Source organism: Rhinoraja longicauda, chromosome 4, assembly GCF_053455715.1.
Source record: "Rhinoraja longicauda isolate Sanriku21f chromosome 4, sRhiLon1.1, whole genome shotgun sequence".
NCBI classification, from domain to species: domain Eukaryota; kingdom Metazoa; phylum Chordata; class Chondrichthyes; order Rajiformes; family Arhynchobatidae; genus Rhinoraja; species Rhinoraja longicauda.
The window spans coordinates 13,223,188-13,245,038 of NC_135956.1; the positions used below are offsets into that span (position 1 = coordinate 13,223,188).

At 45.8% G+C, this 21,851-nt stretch overlaps 1 protein-coding gene across 5 annotated transcripts in view; it reads right to left on the bottom strand.

Moving 5' to 3' along the window:
- Positions 1-494: 494 nt before the first annotated feature.
- The window catches only part of necab1 (N-terminal EF-hand calcium binding protein 1), a 109,621-nt gene continuing 88,264 nt past the window's right edge, over positions 495-21,851 (bottom strand). For all 5 annotated transcript variants that reach the window (XM_078397209.1, XM_078397211.1, XM_078397210.1 and 2 more), the window contains 4 exons: positions 7,276-7,388; positions 4,494-4,571; positions 2,270-2,361; positions 495-1,659 (listed from right to left, as the gene is read on the bottom strand). In XM_078397209.1, coding sequence (XP_078253335.1) covers positions 1,631-1,659; positions 2,270-2,361; positions 4,494-4,571; positions 7,276-7,388 — 312 coding nt within the window. In that variant the 3' untranslated portion in view covers positions 495-1,630. The remainder of the gene's footprint in view (positions 1,660-2,269; positions 2,362-4,493; positions 4,572-7,275; positions 7,389-21,851) is intronic.

Below are 21,851 nucleotides of genomic sequence, written 5' to 3' on the forward strand. Positions count from 1 at the left end.
GTAGAGCAGGTGGGTGAGCACTCAGCCTTGAGGTGCTCCTGTGCCGATGGTTATTGAGGGGCGCAATTCATACTGATTGTGGTCTATTGATGAGGAAGTCGAGGATCCAGTTGCTGAGGGATGCACAGAGACCCAGTTCCCTGAGCCTGGTAATCAGTTTATTAAGAGGCTTATTCGTATCAAATGTTTCCATTTTGTGTTATGCAATATAGCTGGGCATACAGTACTATATTTTGTGCTGGATATTGATTTATAAACACTGGAACGCACTTCTTTAGAATCCTAATGATTCAAATCTGTCAAATTTATTATAACCTACATCTTTTCAGATAACTGATGTGACTAGTTTGCTTGTGGTATCAATGCTTTCCAATCTCGAATTTGGGGGGGGAAAAAAATTATGACTGAATACTGGTAATGTGTAAGTTAATGAACAAAGTTTTTGTGTACAAGAAAGAACTTTGAACAAGTCAGGATGCAAGTTTTAATGCGTTTATAATGAATAGACATTAATCAGCAATTACATACTTCCACGTTTTGCTTCCCAATGTTAAAGTCCCAAAAGTATGATTCATCGTTTGCACTAACCAATCCATTGAAGAAATCATTTTAAATTGGAGTAATATTAAAATAACTATTAGGGCCAGCAAAATTACATTATTGCAAGCAATTTCCATTCTTATTCTTATCAATTACTGTGTAAGTTGCCATATTTTTTTTTTTCCGTCCATTTCTTCAGAGCATCAAGAAATTCCCTACTCTTCTTTAGGGAATATGATTTAAATTCTTCTCCAGCATAGTCTTCAGAAATCAGTAAATTGATGAGAACAAAAGTATTTTACGAGTTATTCTCAATTACAACAACCCTAAAGATGTTCCATTTTTTGATTGAGTTTTTAAAAACATATATCATTGCTTGACAATTTTTTTTATCCCCAGTCAATGCTTGGAGAGTCATTCTATGAATAAATATTTCATAATTCAGTACCTGTTTAAAAGATTTTTTTCTTGACATTTCACTTTTACCTTAATCTTACATATAATTCAATCTTCATTTCACACTCTAAAATGTTCAAAAACTACAAATTGCCATCTGTAAGAAATCTTCAATTTCCTCGGCTGTTCAGCCTGCTTTGTGAAACCATTAAATGCTGAAGATAAACTGGAACTGATATCTAACAATGACCAACGTTAAAAAAGGTGAAATAAAATACAGATTACTAAATTCCTATTGGCAGGTATCTCGGAGAACTTACCTAACAAAAAAATATTGGACTACTATACTAAATGACAAGAAACATATTTCCCATTTTATACTTTCTTTAAACATCTACTCATCTTAATATTGGTGATAATAATAGAATACATATCAATTACTGCACTACAGAAAATATATCACTGTTTTACAGAATATTCAACACTAATTACATGTGATTATGAATTGCATATAAATCAATCATTCATCAACTAGGGCACATTACTTCCTGTCATTATCATGTAAGCAACTGGTAATATTTTTCATGCATTTGGATTTTCATATTTCATTTTAATATTACATACATTAAACTATTTTATAGATATTTTACATAATTCATACTACACAAATTTTCTACTACAATGAAGGTCAGTTTCAGTTATTATTCAGAACCCACCATGAAGCTGGAAAACAAAAGAAAGAATTCACTGAGTGGCATTGCATGCATTTTCATGTGTAAAACATATGCATCATGAGCCATTTAATTGGAACAGCTATCCAATGGACATCAGATTTGAAGCAGAATTCACAGACAACCTGTTTCCTCTGGACCTTTTGCTAGACCAACATCATACGTTACTGCAGGAAGGATAATACTGCCCTTCTCCTTCTATATTGATCTCAGTTTTGAACTATCCTTCAGTTGGTAAAATAATAATTGTCTTTCTGTAACTCTAAAAACTTAATTTGTTGCCTCTTAGCCTTTTCTAACTATAAAATGAAAATGTTGCTTATTATCTATATTAATTCAGATTCATGGTATTATCTTGGCAACTCATCAGTGAACTATTTTGATTGTTTTAATAACATTCTTATGAGTGCCCAGGGCTATATACAATTAGTTAGCTCCCATTGCAATCAAGTACAAATTTATGCTTCAGTCCCCTATTTGGCTCTATTCCAGAAACATGTACATTAAGGTAATACATCAGTTTTCATAGAATGTACTGTAGTTCTTTACATATGAAAAAGTAAGATTAGTAATGTGCTTTGTCAAGCACATTTGCATCATACCAGGTACAAGCATTGTTGTTATGAGCTCTGGAGTATCCAAGAAATCCACATTGCTCCTTTGGAAGGTCTTGCTATAATTGGTCTGGATGTGCCTAAAGTAATTGGCATGTAAATCAAAGAAATTCAATGACTAAATTATCTTAATTTAACTAGTACACATAAATTACATGTTACCAGATAGCACAAACCAATAATTAGAAGAGCAGTAATTGATGGATATACAACAGTCATTTTACTTTACAAACTTACATTGATATTCGGTGGAAGGACAAAAACTAGTTTAATCTGTCTCATTTAGAAAAGGACATGTTCCTCCAATAGTTTGTCAGAATTGAATACTCTATCTCCCACTTGTTGTTAGTCATAGAGGTATTCAGCATGGAAACAGGCCCTTCCATGCCAACCAAAATGCACCATCATCACCAGTCACATTTGCCTGCGTTTGGCCCATATCTCATCCCTAACCATGTACCTATCCATGTGTCTTTTACATGCTGTTATAGTTCTTGCCTCAACTACCTCCTCTGGCAGCTTGTTCCATATATGTATCACCCTATGAGTAAAAAAATTGCTCCTCTGTTTCCTATTCAATCTTGCTCCTCTCGCCTTAAACATATGTCCTCTTGTTTTTGATTCTCCTATCCTGGGTAAAAGACTGCATTCACTCTATTGATTCCCCTCATGATTTTGTACACCTCTAATAAGATCACCCCTCAGCCCCCTGCTCTCCAAGGAATAAAGCCCTAGCCTGCCCAACTTCGCCTGATAAAGCTCAACCTGCCCCTCAAGTCCTGGCAACAATCTCATAAATTTTCACTGCACTCTGTCTAGCTAAGCAACATCCTCTAGCAGGATGACCAAAACTGAATACAATATTCCAAGTGCAGCCTCACCAATGTCTTGTGCAACTGTAACTTAACACCCAACCTCTATACTCAATAACCTAACTGAAGAAGGCCAATGTATCAAAAGCCTTCTTGGATCAACCTTGCCCAGTATGAAAATAAATTAAAGTACTGAAGGGGTCTCCTTGTTCATTCAATCTCAGACTTTAATCTGCTGCTTTCTGGAACTGGCCAGAATAAAAATACCATTATGATTTCCATCTGCCAATATCAAGAAAGGCTATGCTAGTTTTAGGATAATGAGAAATTAATATTGAGATTCAAATGATATCAGACCCAAGGGACTGCAGATGCTGCAATCTTGAACAAAACACAGAGCAGCTCAGCAGGCTAGGAAGCATCCAAAGAGGCAAAAGACAACAAAGTTTTGGATCAGACCTTCTTCAGATGAAGTCTGCCCTTTTCCCTCCATTGATACTGTCTAGCCAACTGATTTTCTCCAGTAGCTTTTTGCTCAAGATAAATTATGATACCTTTGCTGTAACTCAGATTGGTGAGACCATATATGGAGATCCATACAGAGTTTTGGTCTTCGATTGGAGGACCTAATACCTTGAAATATGTTTAAATGTATTGACTGTCTTTAATACCTTTAAATATATTACATTTTAAAGAACTTAAATACCTTTTAGAGGTAGTTGATCAAACATTCATGTGATTGCTTTGAGGGATGGGAGGCATTGGGTAAGATGGATCATCATTATTAGTGCGGGGCAAGTTTTTTTTACATTGGGACAGGCAGCATCTCTGGAGAACATGGATAGATGATGTTTTGAGTCAAGATCCTTCTTCAGACTCAAGGTGTATCGTGATGAGTCAGGAAAGAAAAGCTGATGTAGAACTGCAGCTGAGATTTTATTGAAAAACAGAATAAGCTTAATGGGTCTCATGGATTATCATTGGTCTTGTATTATTAAACGTGTGGATGAACAGGAGTTAAAATGAGGCAGGTTAAGATATGGGTGATTTAATGGAAATGGAAGTAGGTGTCTTGATGATGGAGAAAATATCTGATTGTGCTTTATTCCAGAATCACATATAAAACTAAGATAAACTGTCTAATTTAGTTCTTATGGGTGTTTGGATAGTGTGAGCAGGATTTGTACTGCAGCTGGACCTAAGTAAAGGGAACTGAATACGAACAGTTTCAAGCAAATTCCTGGGTAATACATATTACCACCATCACCACCTCTTTAAATATCAGTCATATTTACAGCTATAGCTTGGCAAAATAAAATAGCAAGTGTTATTCATTTACTCTTTGGTATTCCAACAAATTTATTTTCCATCAAATGCAACCATAATTTCAAATTACTTACATTTTCCAGAGGTTGGTGTTTTCCCAGAATTCATAAAGTATAAAGCGGGATTCGTTTGTTAGCTTCTGCACAGAAATACTAAGATACAATAATTGTCAATAAATCAATATAATATAATAACAATATCCATCTATTATTGGTAAACATTTTGTGGTATGGAGCATAGCATACTAACTCAAATGTAGAAGATTTTTCAAATACACAAGTGGTATTTTGTCGTAATCATACAACACAGACACAAGCCCTTTGGCACAACGCGTGTGTCCATGCCAACCAAGGTGCCTCATCTAAGCTAGTCCCAATTGCCCTATATCTGCTAAACCTTTCCTGTCCAAATGTTTTCAAAGGATTTTGAAGGGATTTAATATTTATTTATACAGGGTTTTAGAGTATCATCATGAATGGTTAACCCTCTGCTTTCTTCAAGATTCAAGATTCAAGATAGCTTTATTGTCATCCAAATTGGACGAAATTCAGTCACCCACAGTCCAACAATAAAAGCATTAAAATAGGCAGATTACACAATAAAGCATTAAAATAGGCAAATTACACAACCCCAAAAACACACAAAAAAAGAAACATCCATCACAGTGAGTCTCCTCCAGTCCTCTCCTCACTGTGATGGAAGGCCACAATGTCTTTTCCCTTCCCCTGCCGTCCTCTCCCGCGGTCAGGCCGTTGTGGTTGCAGGCCGCGCTGGACGGTCCGCAGGGGGCTACCCAAGCCCCGCGATCCGGGGTGGGCGAACACGATTCGGAGGCTGCGGGAGCGGCTGCGACTCGCCTTAGGCTCGGGCCGCGTGGATGCCGACATCGGGAGCTCCGGCAGCGGCAGCGTGTTCGCCCGCCCCGGGTCGCGGGGCTTGGGTCAGCCCGCCGTGGACATTTCACCGTCCGGCGCGGCCTAAAATAGGCCGCGGGATTTTTCTCTGCTGGCAGGGGGCTTCAATGTCGGGAGCCACGACGTGAATTTCGTCCAAAAAAATCGTTTTTTTGGATGACAAATAAAGCTATCTTGAATCTTGAAAAGTCTCATCTTGTATATGTATTTGTACGTATATATATATAGATTTCATTGCATATTTATACGTACTCGAAATACAGTCAAATCGGTACACGATAGTGCAACAATTTTAGCACCACCTTACCATTGTCCTGCAGTTCAAATGGTTGTTATATTTTAAACTTTTTTCACTTTTTAGACTTTAAAAATCACATTTTTAAACTTTAATAAATCCCTTTTCCACCTGCCCTGCCCGTCAGCCGTGTTTGACGTCACAAGGGAACCCAACGGGTCCACGCGTTCGACGTCACAATGAGAACCCAACGGCTCCATGCCTGTGCAGTTGGGGCCCGTTGATCTAATACAGATGCTCCCCGACTTACGATGTTTCGACTTACGATATTTCGACTTTACGATGGTGCAAACGGCGGGGGGGGGGTAAGGGGGGTTGAAGGGGAATGGAGTGGGTGGGGGGGTGAGGGAAGGAGAGGGGATAAGGGGGGGTTGAGGGGGGATGTAGTGGTTAGTAGGGGGGAGGGGGGTAGTGGGGAAAGGGAGGGTGCTAGACCAATGCAAAAAAGCCATTTATTTTAAAGAAATAACGCGATTTTCCCACGTGGGGTCGATTGATTGGCTCCGACTTCCCGCTCGACGCCCAATTGGTCTGGGTCCCATGTGGGAGGAGCGCACCCTGATTGGTTGCTGGCTCTTCCCACTCAAAGCGCGCTGGTTGTCCGCCAGATCATCTTCCCGCTCAAAGCAACGACCGTCACAGTCGAGCTGCCGCTGCTGGTGATTGGGGACAGTCTCGAGGATCTCCAGGAGATAATTTTCACGATAAAAAGCCATAACGTTAAAGATAAGATTTTTTTTAAAAAAATATCCATTTTCATTGAATTTCTTGAATTTATAACTCATGTTTCTGAATACCTATTTATTCCAATCACTGCTGAAATAAATTATTGCATTGTAAAGAGCAAGGGCACAGTTCACCAAAAGGTTCTGAGACAGGTTCATGTGCACCTTTATCCTCGTGAACCTGCATCCAGTGTTTCCGATGTGGCTTTCTTTACAGCAGCAAGACCAAGCCTAGACTTGGCGACCGTTTTGTCGAACACTTGTGCTCAGTCCACCAAGTCCTACTGGATCTCGCGGTTGCTAATCATTTTAACTCCTCTTCCCATTCCCACACTGACCATTCTGCCCTGGGCTGCCTCCATTGCCACAGTGAGGCCACACGCACACCAGAGGATTAGCACTTCATATTCTGCTTGGGTAGATTAATACCCAAGGGAATAAACATCGAATTCAACAATTTTAGGTAACTAACCAACCCCCACTCCTGCTCTTCACCCCCCTACCCCTACTGTTACCCTATCTCTTCCCTGTGCCTCTCCTCCCATCTACATTCCTTGCTCTGACTTCACAATTTGCAAATCTATATCTCACACCCTTTGTTTTTTCATCTCTGGCATTTGTCCAACCATCTGCCTATCAAAAAAACGTTCCCCCATATCCACCAATTACTTTCTAGGCTTTGTCCTGTCCCTCCTCTCTACCCTCCCCCCCCCCCCTCACCACAATCAATCTGAAGAAGGGTCCTGACTTGAATGGCACCCATCCATGTTCTCCAGAGATGCCTGACCCACTGAATTACTCCAACATCATGTATATTTTTTTGTAAACCAGCATCTGCAGTTCCTTTTTTCCACAAAAAAAACATTGTGGACTTTAATATTGCAGTGCAGTAAAAATAAATTGTACATATCTTCATACTTACTGCAAGCATCCTGTTTGTGTGGTTGCTGATACCACATACTGTCTCAAAGCTAAACGGAATTCCTCCAGTTCCCCTTCCAGTATAGACATTTGTCGCTGAACAATAAGAATATGCTGTGGAAAATAATTCATTTTTGCAATAAGCAATTTAAAAAATAAAAAGATCTTAAAGTATTGTTAACAATTGCAAATATGATGAGTACTTGGCTAATGAAATTTGTATTAGTTCATAGTCGCCAGTGTAGAACTACAATGACTTCTTCAGAAATACATTAGTTATAAAGGGTTTTAATGTATCTGTTAACACTTAATTCTCATCAGAAATGATTTTGGGATTTTATGTTTAAGTCTAGCTTTAGTTAGGTGAGAAATGTTAATTTGGAGAAACATGGCGCACTAATTTTTGGAGATTAGGTACTGAGAACCAGTAGCTGAGGAGAAAGAAAGCGTGGACCGATGCACTGTACTCTGTGGACATGGGTCCACATTTCTTTGTGCAGATGTTGGGAGAAGGAGGGCTGTCATGTGCACTGGGGCGCTAAAAAGGGTTTCAGACCAGAAACGAAGAGGAGGTGGCAGACATTGATTGTGGAAATGACTGCCTGGAGTAATTTGCCCTGGCCACACCAAATATTGTGAGGTTAATGTAAACATAAGGAACTGCAGATGTTGATTTTACAAAAAAAGACACAAAGTGCTGGAGTAATTCAGCGGTTCAGGCAGCATCTCTGGAGAACATGGATAGGTGATGTTTCGGGTCAGGACCCTTCAGACTTACTGTTATATAAAGAAGATAGACACTGCTAAAATGCTGGAGTAATTCAGCGGGCCGGGCAGACTGTCTAATGAAGTATTAAAACTCACCTGAAACGTCACCTTTTCGCCAGAGATGCTACCTAACCCGCTGGGTTACTCCTGCATTTTGTGTCTATCTTTGATGTAAACCAGCATCTGCAGTTCCTTCTTACACTTACTGTTATATGTCTGAGACTTCTCCGTGGATTGTCACTTTGTCGTGGTGGAGAAGCTTGTGTGGGTCCTGAGATCAATGAGAGCGATGCCGTCTGGAGCTGTGCTCCTGGTAGGGTCACCCATGGCGGTAAGGTCGAGGGGGAGGTCCCTGACAAAGAACAATCCAACCAAGATCTCAACGGTGGAACAGGCGGGAGGATGATGGCTGACTTTAGTGGAGCGTCACAACAGCTGGGAAGGGGGATGAAGGCTGCAGCAGAAAAAGGTCCCCGGTCATCTTGTACTCCATGCCACTGGATCCTGACCCAGCCAAGGACCGTGTGGTGGCTGTCTGTGCCCCAGTCTCTCCACGTTAAACAAAGTCACGCACAGGCGTCCGAAGAAGAGGACAGTCATGCTCGCTTCGAGTGACCGCCGATGATGATGATGATGTCGGAGAGTGGCCGGGGAGGTGGTGAGGGCCTGCATAAAAAAGCCTGGGAGCGGCCAGGATTAATATTCCGATGCGTCATGAACTCACCTTAGAAAGTGATAAAGCTAAATCCTTGACATACACAAATATGACATCTAATTTCCCAGCTGTCCTCTTAAATTAGCACTGCTTCTCACAAACCAAAATAGCTTAAAATATAGATCACATATACTGTCCCCACACTTTTGGTATTTTGTCTTTGTTTTGCAGGATAAATTTACAGACGGCCATATAAATTAGGAATAGAAGCCCTTTGAGCAAGTTCTGCCATTTAATAACATTAGGGTTGAACTGACTAGCCTCAACCATGCAATTCTGTTTGTCTATGGTAATCGTTCATCCCCTTATCTATCTAAGTCTGCCTTAAAAATAATTCAGACTCTGCTTCCACAGTCTTGAGGAGCAATGTTCCCATGATTCATGCCAGAGAAAAAGGTTTCACCACATTACTGTCAAAAATGAGCGACCTCTATTTTGTAAACAGTAGCCCATATTCTAGATTCTCACCCAAAGCACACAGCCTCTTTAAATCCACTATGTCAAAACCTTTCAGAATCTGATAGATCCCGGGGGGTTAAGATTTTGAATGACTTATCCTGGGCCCAGCACATAGATGTAATCATGCTAGTGCCTCTACTTTTTGGGGGAATTTTAAAGAGATTCAGCGTGTCACCAAATACTCTAACAAACCTGCAGATGCATGGTATGCATGCCGGGTTGCATCACGGAAATTCCAATGCAGGAACACAAAAGACTGCAGAAAGCGGTGGACATCTTTCACACTGCTGCTCTCTTCACACTGCTGCGTTTCTACAACTATCAGGTTCTTGAACTGACCTGCACAACCCTAATCCTAGTTCGGTATTCGAAAAATACAGACCCTCTCCCTTGCACCACCATCGACTTGTCTTTTGAATTATTTTGCACAAATGTCTTGTTTTTTGCACAGTGTTTGGCAACTGTGGCAGGTCTTGAATGTCATCACTTCCTACTAGGCAAAATCAGAGGGCAGCTCGTGACAGCGAAGCATCACTCCCTGACGAGCTCAATGCATTCTACGCACGCTTTGATAGGGAGAAAACTGATGTGCCTTCCTGAGCCCCATACGCCCTGATGGTACCACAGTCACAGAGGCCAACGTCAGAAGATCCTTCAAGGTGGTGAACCCTCAGAAAGCGTCTGGACCTGAATGGTAAACCTGGTCATGTGCTCGTGTTCTGTGCAGACCAACTGACTGGAGTTTTTGCAGCCATTTTCATCCTCTCATTAATGAGGTCTGAGGTTCCAACCTGCTTTAAGAGGGCCCAAAAAGAGTAAGGTGACATGCCTCAATGACTATCGACAAGTGGCAGTAATGTCGGTGGTGATGAAGTGCTTTGAGAGGTAGGTTATGGCACATATCCACTCCTACCTCAACAAGAACCTAGATCCATTACAATTTGCCTAGCGCCACAACATGTCAACGGAGGATATGATCTCACTGGCTCTCCACTCTGCACTGGACCACTTGGACAATAAAAACATATACGTCAGGCTGTTGGTTATAGATTATAGCTCGGCGTTCAATACCATCATCCCCTCCAAGCCGGTTACCAAGCTCATGGACTGGGTCTCTACGCATCCTTCTGCAACTGGATCCTTGACTTCCTCATCAACAGACCACAGTCCGTTCGAATTGGTAGAGACATTTCTTGTTCAATAACAATCAATACGGGAGCACCTCAAGGCTCGTGCTCACCCCCCTGCTCTACTCACTCTACACTCATGACTGTGTAGCCGGACACAGTGTGAACTCCATCTTCAAGTTCACCGACGACACCACCGTTGTTGAATGAATTACAGATGATGATGAGTCAGAATGTAGAAGTGAGCTTGATCGACTGACCAAATGGTGCCAGCACAACAACCTGGCTCTCAATATCAGTAAAACCAAGGGACTGATTGTGGACTTTGGAAGAGGAAGGATGAGGACCCACAAACCTGTCTATATTGACAGGACGATGGTGGAGAGAGTCAAAAGGTTCAAATCCCTGGGTGTGCATATTTCTGAAGATCTTTCTTGGACCCAGCACACTGATGCAATTATAAAGAAAGCACATCAACGCCTCTACTTCCTGAGATTACGGAGATTCGGTATGTCAGAGAGGATTCTCTTGAACTTCTACAGGTGTACAGTAGAGATCTTATTGACTGGTTCATATACACACATTGAACTTTTTTTTCTCATTATTATATTGTTTACAGTGTACTAGATTTACATATTCTGTTGTGTTGCTACAAGTAAGAATTTCATTGTTCTATCTGGGACCAATGACAATAAAACTCTTGACTCTTTGTTTTGATTTCACTGTATTGTGGAAATGTTTGTGTAATTTATATATAATTTCATTATTTTTGTGTGTTGTCTATATGCCAATGATGCGACTACAAGCTAAATTTTCATTGTACCTGTAGCTCATTGTAATTGTACATATGACAACTTGACTGGAATTTGGTTTCAATCAAGTTCTCGATCTTCTGAAGAGCAGATACAAGCCTTATTTTCATAAGATAACCCTCCTAATGAAGTATTAACATGAGAATCTTTCTCTGGATTAGTTCAAATGCATTAACATGTGTGCAGTGCTTGGAATGCCATCTCACTGAATAAACCTAATTATTTTGCGTTCAATTTTCCAAGCAACAAATGATAAACATCTGTTTGTTTTCCTAATTACTTGCAGTATCTGCCTGATAGCTTTTTGTGAATCGTGTACCAGGAATCATGCTCTGCAGATTCCTTTATATGTTAGAGTGCTGAAATCTCTCATCCTTTAGATCAGATGTTTTTATATTTTTCCTACCAAAATGGACGATTTCACATTTTTCCACATTATACTTCATTTGTCAGATCTCACTCAGGCCACTCATGTAATCCAGCTATATGGCCCCTAATGACTTCATAGCTACATTTGTAACCCCTCGCGTGCTCATCAACTCTCCACCCACGTACCAAGGGGTAACAATGAACTCCAGGAGCATGGATATAATGGTAAGAGAAGCACGTTGTTTTATTCCAGTTGAGTGCATGCTTCCATAGCTGATGGGTATCTGGGTATTAAACAAATCTGTGAGCATGGAGTACCTGTGCTGGCACTGGAACTCTATCAAGTGCTGAAGTTCAAGTGGCAGGCCAGGTGGTGAAGTTTCCTAAACGCACATTCACAATGTTTTACAAGAATATAGACTGCTGTGGGACATGCAACATATCCATGGAATTATGCAAGGCTACTGCACTATATATCCCAAGGGTCTATAGTTACCCAAGCCAGTCAGATGATACTTATACTGTCTTTAACATTACAGTGGGTTTTCTTGAAAATGTTCTTTCTCATTAAAATGTAGCTATTCTTTATACCCTAACAGATTTGCATAAATATCTGCCACAGCAACTTGCCTGACTGTTCACCTGGCATAATTTGTCAGTGCTCTTTAGCTAATTTTGCTCTCAAGCCTATCTAGGAGCAGTATAGTAGTGCTGCTGAAAGTGCAGCTGACCACAGCTCCAGTGAACTGGGTTCAATTCTGACCTCTGCACATTCTCTCTGTGACATCTGGGTTTCCCCTGTGTGGCCACACTCTGACAGTGACAAATGCAAGTTGGAGGAACAGCTCTTCATATTTCGCTTGGGCAGCTTACAACCCAGCGGTATGAATATTGATTTCTCTAACTTCAAGTAACCCTTGCTTTCCCTCTCTCTTTTTTTCTTCTTTTTTTTTCTTTTTTTTTTCTTTTCCCCCTTTTCAAAGACTTTATTCAGCACAAACACATGATACATCATGTCAAAACCACATTCAGAGGTTACAAAACATCAAGTAATCATTATAATACAATGTTGCCTTCATTATTTAGAATGCTCTCAACCCCCCGCGGTGACCAGCGCCCACGGAAGACCTCCAGAGTCCCCGTGGTCTCCGCGTGTTCCCTCTCTAGGGTCACGCGCGCACGGACGTAGGCCCGGAATAGAGGAAGGCAGCCGACTCTGGCAAGACCATCGACCGCCCGCTGCCTGGACCCGCGAATGGCCATCTTGGCCAGGCCCAAGAGCAAACCGACAGGGAGGTCCCACCCCCCCGAACGACCCTCCCCACTCCCTGCCTTGTGTCCAAACACTAGAATCGTAGGACTAAAGTGTAACCAAAACTTGAGGAACAACCCCTTCAGATATTGGTACAGGGGCAGTAACCTCTCACACTCCATATACACGTGGAACACGGTCTCTTCCTCACCGCAGAAAATACAGGCGGTCGACGAGCCCGTGAACCGACTCAACAGTTTATTACACACCACCGCTCTGTGCAACACTCTCCACCCCAGGTCCCCGATGTAAAGGGGAATGACTCCCTTGTAGAGAGACCCCCACTGAGGTCCGCCCCCACCTTCAGGTGGTAACACAGACCGCCAAGATGTGTCAGGACAGTAGACGAAGACAAGGAGGTGTAGAATGTGCAGGAGCATTCTGTACAGTGTGCATCTCTTCGCATCACGAAACGGCACGCTGGGCATCTCGGAAAGGCGGCTCAAGTTGTGCAGAGCCGGCGCCCGAGAAAAATCCCGGGGCCTAGGCCCGATGAGCAAATCTGACGGAGCGGGGGTTAGCTCAGTCAGAACCACTCTAGGCGCACGCCTCTCCACGACACCCGCCATGACAGGATGAGGACCGGCCACTCCCGCAGCCATGACGCCCCCTCCCCTTGTGGAGCAACACGTCGGCTGAAAACAACCAAATTCCTCACTCTAAGCACGTCCCGATAGAAACTAGGCAGACCCCGTAAGGCGGGTCGACTGATGCCCGCCACCGGGAGCCGCGAAACCCCCCGTAGGCAACAACCCTGACGGAAAAAATACGTGGCCAGAGCGTGCCACCTGGGGGGGTTCTCCGTATACATGTACCTCCGCAGAGTCCTGAGACGGAGAGCCACCACCTGGGTACACACGCATACCAAGGACTGGCCGCCCTCCTCTAACGGGAGACTCAGGACCGCTGTGGAAACCCAATCCTTCCTATTTCCCCAGAAGAAGTCCACCAGCTTCTTCTGTAAAGTAGTTGCAAAGATGGAGGGCGGGACAAGAGTAGCCAGCCGGTACCACAACATGGAGGCCACTAGCTGGTTTATGACCAGCACCCTCCCCTGAAAAGAAAGGACTCCAAGCAGGCCTGACCAGCGCCCCAGCCGGGCGACGACTTTCATCTCCAGCTCCTGCCAGTTCGCCGGCCAAGCATCCTCAGTGGGACTCAGGTACACCCCCAGATAGAGGAGGTGCGTGGTGCTCCACGCATACAACGCCATCTCCTCCGGCAGGGAGTCTACCTGCCACTGACCCACTAATAGTCCAGAACATTTACTCCAGTTAATCCTGGCAGATGATGCAGCCGAGAAAATCTTCTGGCAGTCACACATCCTCTGCAGGTCACCAGGGTCAGTGAACGTAAGGAGCACATCATCGGCATAAGCCGAAAGAACCACCTCCACCCCCGGACCTGGTAGAGCCAGGCCTGTCAACCTCCTCCGAAGAAGACACAGGAATGGCTCTACACAGACCGAGTACAACTGACCAGACATGGGGCACCCCTGACGAACCCCCCTCCCAAAATGAATGGGAGCCAACAACACACCATTAACCTTCACAAGACACTCCACTGCAGCGTACACGAGCCGGACCCTGGCTACAAAATGCGGTCCAAATCCGAACGCTTGCAGCGTCCCGAAGAGGTAGTCGTGATCTACCCTGTCAAAAGCCTTTTCCTGATCAAGAGACAGAAAGGCAGCTGACTGACCAGTGCCCTGAGATAGATGAATCAGATCCCTAACCAGGTGGATGTTATCCTGAATGGACCGACCAGGGACTGTATAGGACTGGTCAGGGTGAATCAATTGAGACAGCACAGAGCCCAGGCGATTTGCCATCGCCCGTGCAAAGACTTTGTACTCTGTACAGAGGAGACCGGGCGCCAGTTATTCAACAGGCGGAGTTCGCCCTTCTTGGGCAGCAGGACAACGACTGCCCTGCGCCACGAGAGGGGCATTTCCCCGGTCACCAGGCTCTCCCCCAGAACCTTCATGTAATCATCCCCCAGGACATCCCAGAAGGCTCTAACAAATTCTACCGTCAACCCATTCAGCCCAGGGGACTTGCCCCTCCTGAGCTGGTGCAGGGCACGTGTCAACTCCTCCAGTGATAAGGAGTCATCCAGAAGATCGGACACTTCCCTATCTACAGTCGGTAGACCCTCCCACAGGACCTGCTGAGCCTCCCCGCTGCAACCATCTGCGGAGAACAGGGTCCCATAAAAGGACCGGACTAAAGCACTGATCCTCTCTGGATCTGTGACAGAGGAGCCATCGTCCGCGAGCAGCTCTACGAGCTGTTTGCGGGCTCCCCGTCCTTTCTCCAGAGAGAGAAAGAAAGGTGACGCTCGGTCCAAATCGTGCAGCATTTGGACCCACGACCTCACGTAAGTACCTCGGGACTGCTCAAGCAGCAGGTTCCTCAAGGCTTCCTTCTTCCCCTGAAACTCTCCCCATTCACAGGAGTCCTCACCAATCCGACCCAGGCGAGACTCCGCCCCCGATAGCTCCCTCTCGAGCCTCTCAACCGCTGAGTCCCGCCTTCCGGTCGACCCCCACGTATATTCCTTGCAAAAGAGACGGATGTGAGCTTTCCCCACATCCCACCACTGCCTAAGGGAAGAAAAGCTCCCCTGCCTCTCTCTCCACTTCACCCAACCCCGTCTGAATGACTCCCAGAAACACCGATCCTCCAGCAGCTTGTTATTGAAATGCCAGTAAGCAGACCCAGCCCGTGTGCGTCCCGGATTGAAGTCCACATGCACCAGACAGTGGTCCGAGCATTGCACCAGCCGCATTGAGGCCGCTGAGACACGGGAGACAAACGCACCGGAGATATACATACGATCAATGCGGGAACCGCCCCCCTCAGACCTCCGCGAGAATGCGTTTGAGTCAGGGTGGAGGTTCCGCCATGCATCCACTAGCTCAAAGGAATCAATCAAGCCTCTCAGTTTCTTTGCTACAGCAGGGGCACACTGAGTACCAGAACGATCTCGCACCTCAAGTGTGCAGTTGAAATCTCCCCCCAGAAAGACACACTCTCCGCTATCAATAGTGCTGAACAGAGCAGTCACCTCCTGAAGTAGGCAGGCCTGCATCGTGCCGCTGCTGGGGGCATACACGTTAATAAAATGCAACGGCATGCCATCCAGGCTCACGGCCAGATAGAGCAAACGACCTGGCACCACTTCCTGCACCTTCAGGATCTCTGGCTGAAAAGTCGGGGCCAACAGAAAAGCCACCCCACTCGAATTTGTGCTGAGGTGGCTCATGTAAACCCCCCCTTCCCACTCCAGTCGCCAGGTGGGTTCGTCACTGACAACAGTGTGCATCTCTTGCAGAAAGCACACTGCATATTTCCCATCTCTAAGGACTGATAAGTGCTGAAATCTACGAAAGCTCGCTCTACTACCATTTAAATTTAATGTGGCTACTGTGAATGTGCAAACACATTAGAATTGTTTCCTCACATTCCTCGTGGACACAGAAACTTCCCCCCTGAGGAACCTCAAGAATTCCCCAAACTGAAGCCTCTCAGACGCAGGAAGATCACAACCCTTGCTGCCAAGGATACTATCAAGATCCTTAATAAATCCTGGCAGATCTGCCCACCGCCTCTGCGCTGCATCAACTTTAGTCTTGGGAGTCCTAGTTGTTTTTAGAAAGTCCCGAATCTCACAGATAAAGGCTGCTCTAGACACAGCCCTGGAGTCCGGGCACTCCGCCAACCCACTCACACCTGGAGCAGCAGCCTCCTCTGCACATCGCTCAAGGCCAGTGTCAGAGTTCGTGGGACTACAGCTTGCTAAAAGCTCACTCACCCCACTGCACAGGCCGAGCCCATCACCCTCCCCCTCCTTCGGCATGACACCACCCCCAGGATCAATGCCGAGGGAGGGTCCCGATACCTCTGACAGCAACAAGCTGTCCGGTGAAAGGCCAGGCTCCTGCACTCTCCCATCACCCCCCACGTCTGGGCCTGGGGAAGAAAAAACAAGAGGCACCCCCAGGGTCCCGGGTACGCAGGCACCCACAAGATCCAAAGGAGGGTCACAACCCATAACCGCCCCGCCCCCCACAGCACCCAGAGTTTCCGCACCACTGGCAGCACCCAGAGAGTCTCCACCCTCCACCACCTCACCATCACCCATTGAAAGAGCTGGTGTTTTTGGAGTCTCCCCTACTACCTCAACCGGTGAGGCATCACACTCCACATCACCTCCACTGGCTCTAATAAGGAGCACAGAGTGGAACATTTGATCTCCCGATCCTCCCCCCTCAGGCTGACTCTGCTCATCCCCCATCCCAGGGGACACATTTCCAGTGGAGCCAGTCCCATCAACTGGCGTGCCAACACCCTCAGAAGGCCTCTGAAACGAGGGGACCTCCTCCGACCCAGAGGACACACTCCCAGGGGCACCAACCCCACTACCCGATGAGATGACTCCCTCGGAAGGCCCCTGAGACGAGGGGACCGCCACCAACCCAGAGGGCACAGTTTCAGGGGAGCCGATCCCAGTAACTGATCTGGTAGCACCTGCGGAAGGTCCCTGAACCAGAGGCCCATCCTCCGGCCCATAAGTCACCAGTCCGTGGTCACCGACCTCGTCAGGGGTGGAAGGTCTCGAAATATCCGTCCCCCTTAATTTGGCTCCACGACCCTGCTCTTCCTCGCCAAGCGCACGCCTTCTTTTTGTCCCGCTGACATGCGGAGGTACGGTGACCTCCATAGAGGAAGGGTCCTCCGCCTCCACACCACACGCTTCCCCCTTTCTACTCCCATGTTTGCCCCCTCCTGCCCCCTTCCGGTTCACCTCAGCTCCTTGCTGAGCCACACCAGGTGCGTCCTGGACCTCACTGGGCCCAACAGGCACCCCTTGGGTGGTCTCAGGTCTAGGCAAGCGCACATCCGCTTTTGATTGACTCCCTTGGAGGGGCTTCTTCTTCTTATTATTATTATTCTTCCCCTTCTGCTTCTCCCAACCTTCCTCCCCCCCTTCGCCCTTCCCCTGCGCCTCGCCATCGACCACCTCCACAGGTTCAGGGCGTAGGGGGCGAGGGCCCTCACTGCTCCGGGTCACCAAGGCAGTACTGACAGTCTCTGATGGGTTGGCAGTGCCATCCCGGGTCACCGAGGCGGAGCTAGCAGCCCCAGCCGAGTCAGCAGTTCCACCCCGGGCCACCGAGGCATGGCGGGCCGCCCCGTACGGGCCAGCACTGCATTCCTGGGCCCCTGCGTTAGAATTTTTCACAGCGGCCCGGCTCTTAGGACACTCTCTACGGAGATGTCCAAACTCCTTGCACGCATGACATTGTGCCTCTCCCCAGCTCCAATACACGCGATTGGAGAGACCCTTATGCTCCACAACGAAGCTCCCCTCAGCACCCAACCCCGCTTCCACCTTCATAAACACACGCCTCTTGAAGCTCAGGGCCCCTTTTTCATACGGCTCATTCCCGGGGTGCATAAGCCTAGTAAGCTTAGACCGCACCTCCCCAATCTTCACCAAGTGTGGAAGGAGTTTTGCATCCCGGAGAAACGTGGGACAATTCCGCAGGAGAACCGATTTCACATTGGACACCCACGGTTCCACCTGTAGATGGACCCCCTCCACCGTGAGCCCCTTCTCCAACACTTGGGCCACATCCTCCCGGGACTTTATTATCAACTGAACCTTCCCTCCTGCACTCTCGGAAGAGGCAATGACATCCCTCTTGAACAGATCGTGCAAGCCCTTTGCAATTGCAGCCCTGCTCCACACGAACCCGGTTTGAACCGAGATCCCGTAAATATCCCAGTCCAAGTCAACATGAGGCTCATCCACGAGTGGCCTTGAAGCCGCCGTCGAAGCCACCACTGCGTAACTCTGAACCTTAGGCCGAGCCCCCGCCATCTTGACAGTGGCACACCCCAGCTCCAGGGACACCAGCACCTCAGCTCAAAAGCGATCCTCAGAGACAGTCAAAGTCTGGGTAAGCAGCAGAAGCAGTTTCCTCCAGCCGAAGAAAGGAAAGTCCCCAAGCTCAACTCCACAGTCCAGAGCAGCTTTTGGAAGGCTCTTCAAAGCCCTGACGGAAGCAAAAGGTACCCTCTTCACCTTAAGCCCAGGCAACTGCACTGTGCAAAACGGTATTGGGGCAGAGAGTCGGTGCTATAAATGTCAAAGACACCTAAATCATTCTTACCCACGATCTCCAGGCACTCTTGGCAATCCGCCAAACGCGGCCGCTCCCACCGCGGTGCAGAAGAACTCAGGAATTCCACACGAAATGGAGAAATCCTTAAACAAAGGAAAGTTTCCGCAGTCCGACGTTCGGTCAAACTATGAAATCTCACTGCATCTGTTCCTCCTCCTTCGACAAGAACCTTGAAAGGTTACTTCAAAACTTCTCAGTCGCCGGAGCAGAGAGAAACACAACCTCTCTCTCTCTCTCTCCCTCCCTCCCTCCCTCCCTCTCTCTCTCTCTCTCTCTCTCTCTCTCTCTCTCTCTCTCTCTCTCTCTCTCTCTCTCTCTCTCTCTCTCTCTCTCTCTCTCTCTCTCTCTCTCTCTCTCTCTCTCTCTCTCTCTCTCTCTCTCTCTCTCTCTCTCTCTCTCTCTCTCTCTCTCTCTCTCTCTCTCTCTCTCTCTCTCTCTCTATCTCTCTCTCTCTCTCTCTCTCTGTCCCTCACTACTGCTCTCACTGTCTTCCTGATTAATTTTACTGTTTGTATGCCTCATTGTCACCTTACCCTCAGCTAACAATGAACCATTGTACATTTCCTCGATCAGCATCTGCTTTGATCGTTTCACACCTTAAATGCTCTTTGTACCCTTCCATATCTCTAGGTTCCCTCTCCTCTGACTCTCAGTCTGAAGAAGGGTCTCCACCCGAAATGTCACCCATTCCTTCTCTCCAGAGATGCTGCCTGTCCCACTGAGTTACTCCAGTATTTTGTGTCTATCTCCTTCGTACACATATTGAGTGGAGAAGTTGGAATGTTATGTTACAGTTGTACAAGACATTGGTGACACCACATTTGGAGTATTGTGGTCAGTTTTGGTCACTCCACTCCAGGAAGGATGTCGCCAAGCTGGAAAGAGCGCAGAGATTTATCTGTTTCTGTGCTGTATGACTCTATGACTCTCTAGCTAGATTGATATACCCCATTTCAATTATTGCCGTACATTTCTTACAAGCTCCTATTATTATTTCAAAACACAAAGTAACTCAGCGGGTCAGACAGCATCTTTAGAGGACATGGAACATATGATGAGCGTTTGACGGCACGGGGCCTGTACTCGCTGGCACGGGGCCTGTACTCGCTGGCACGGGGCCTGTACTCGCTGGCACGGGGCCTGTACTCGCTGGAGTTTAGAAGAATGAGGCAGAACCTCATTGAAACGTACAGAATAGTGAAAGGCTTGGATAGAGTGGATGTGGAGAGGATGTTTCCACTAGTGGGAGAGTCTAGGACTAGAGGTCACAGCCGCAGCATTAAAGGACGTTCTTTTAGAAAGGAGATGAGGTTATTTCTTTAATCAGAGGGTGGTGAATCTGTGGAATTCTTTGGCACAGAAGGCTGTTGAGGCCGTCAGTGGATATATTTAAGGCAGAGATAGATAGATTCTTGATTAGTACGAGTGTCGCAGGTTATGGGAAGAAGGCAGGAGAATGGGGTTAGGAGGGAGAGATAGCTCAGCCATGATTGAATGGCATAGTAGACTTGATGGGCCGAATGGCCTAATTCTTCTCCTATCACATATGACCTTATGAATGGTCTCAATCCAAAACATGACCAATCCATGTCTTCCAGAGTTGCTGTCTGACACGCTGAGTTACTCCATTACTTTTGCATGTTGCTGAAAATTGGAGCATCTGCATTTCCTTGTGTCTCCTATTATTTATTCCTTTATGATATCTTAATGTGTGGTTACAAGTAGAGGGCATGCACACCACTCTTATAAGTGATTTCTTGCCTTTATTATCTTTTATCCCCACTGAAATGGCCTCTACATCCAGGTTTTCTAAACTTATGACATCTTTCTCTATTCCGTTAAGAACTAGTAATTAACACAGCCACTCTTCCAGCATTTCTCTGTTCCACGAACTTCATAAATTTTGTTCACTCTTCAATATTTAAATCATAATCTATGTAATCTGCTGGCATGCCTCTGTAATGGGTATGTGCTTTCAAATACAGAACCTTTAGTTTTGTCCTTTATTATTTTTGTATACTCTAGCCTTATCTGCAGACTTACTCATAGATTTGTAATCTCTATCCTTTACAGTATGGTTCCCACTTCCCAGTGTGTTAAGTAGAGATGCCAAACATGTCGGTGCTGCTTGACTTGTATTTTTGAGCTGATATTATGGTAAAGTTATCTAAAAGATGGGTGTCAGATGTTTGGACAGGGGTGCAATTTCTGGTTCTGTTTCTGGTTCTGGTTGATTACTGCGCAAACACAGTGCTTGCCATAGGCGCTATTTTCCGTAGGTACCCCTCTGTGTAGGAGAGGATGCTCCTCAGAGGTTTAGAGAATATGAGTATGTTACAGGTACAGATAAATAAATAAATTAACTCCAGGATCTCGCACACGCCTCCTTCCCTCATTGTGATCACATTTCCTCAGAGGATCTCTAAGCATGAAACCATTAATTACCCATGTCTTGTTCATAGACGTTATATCAAACAATATTTGGAACTGAGTCAGTTAAGAGTGGGTTGGGTCACTTTGTGCAGCTGCTGGCCTTAGATCTATTGCTTTATACTTTGAGTCGTAGAATCATAAACATAGAAACAAACCCTTAAGCCCAACTTGTCCTTGCCAATCTAAACTAGTTCCATTTACCCGTGTTTGGCCCACATCTCTTTAAACCTTTCCTGTTTATGTACCTGTCTGTGTTGTTGGTGTACCCACCTTAACTATTTCCTCTGGCAGCTCGTTGAATGTACCCACCATCCTCTGTGTGAAAAAGTTGCCTTTCGGTTCATGTTAAATCTCCCTCTCACCTCAAACCTCTAGTTCTCGATTCTCCT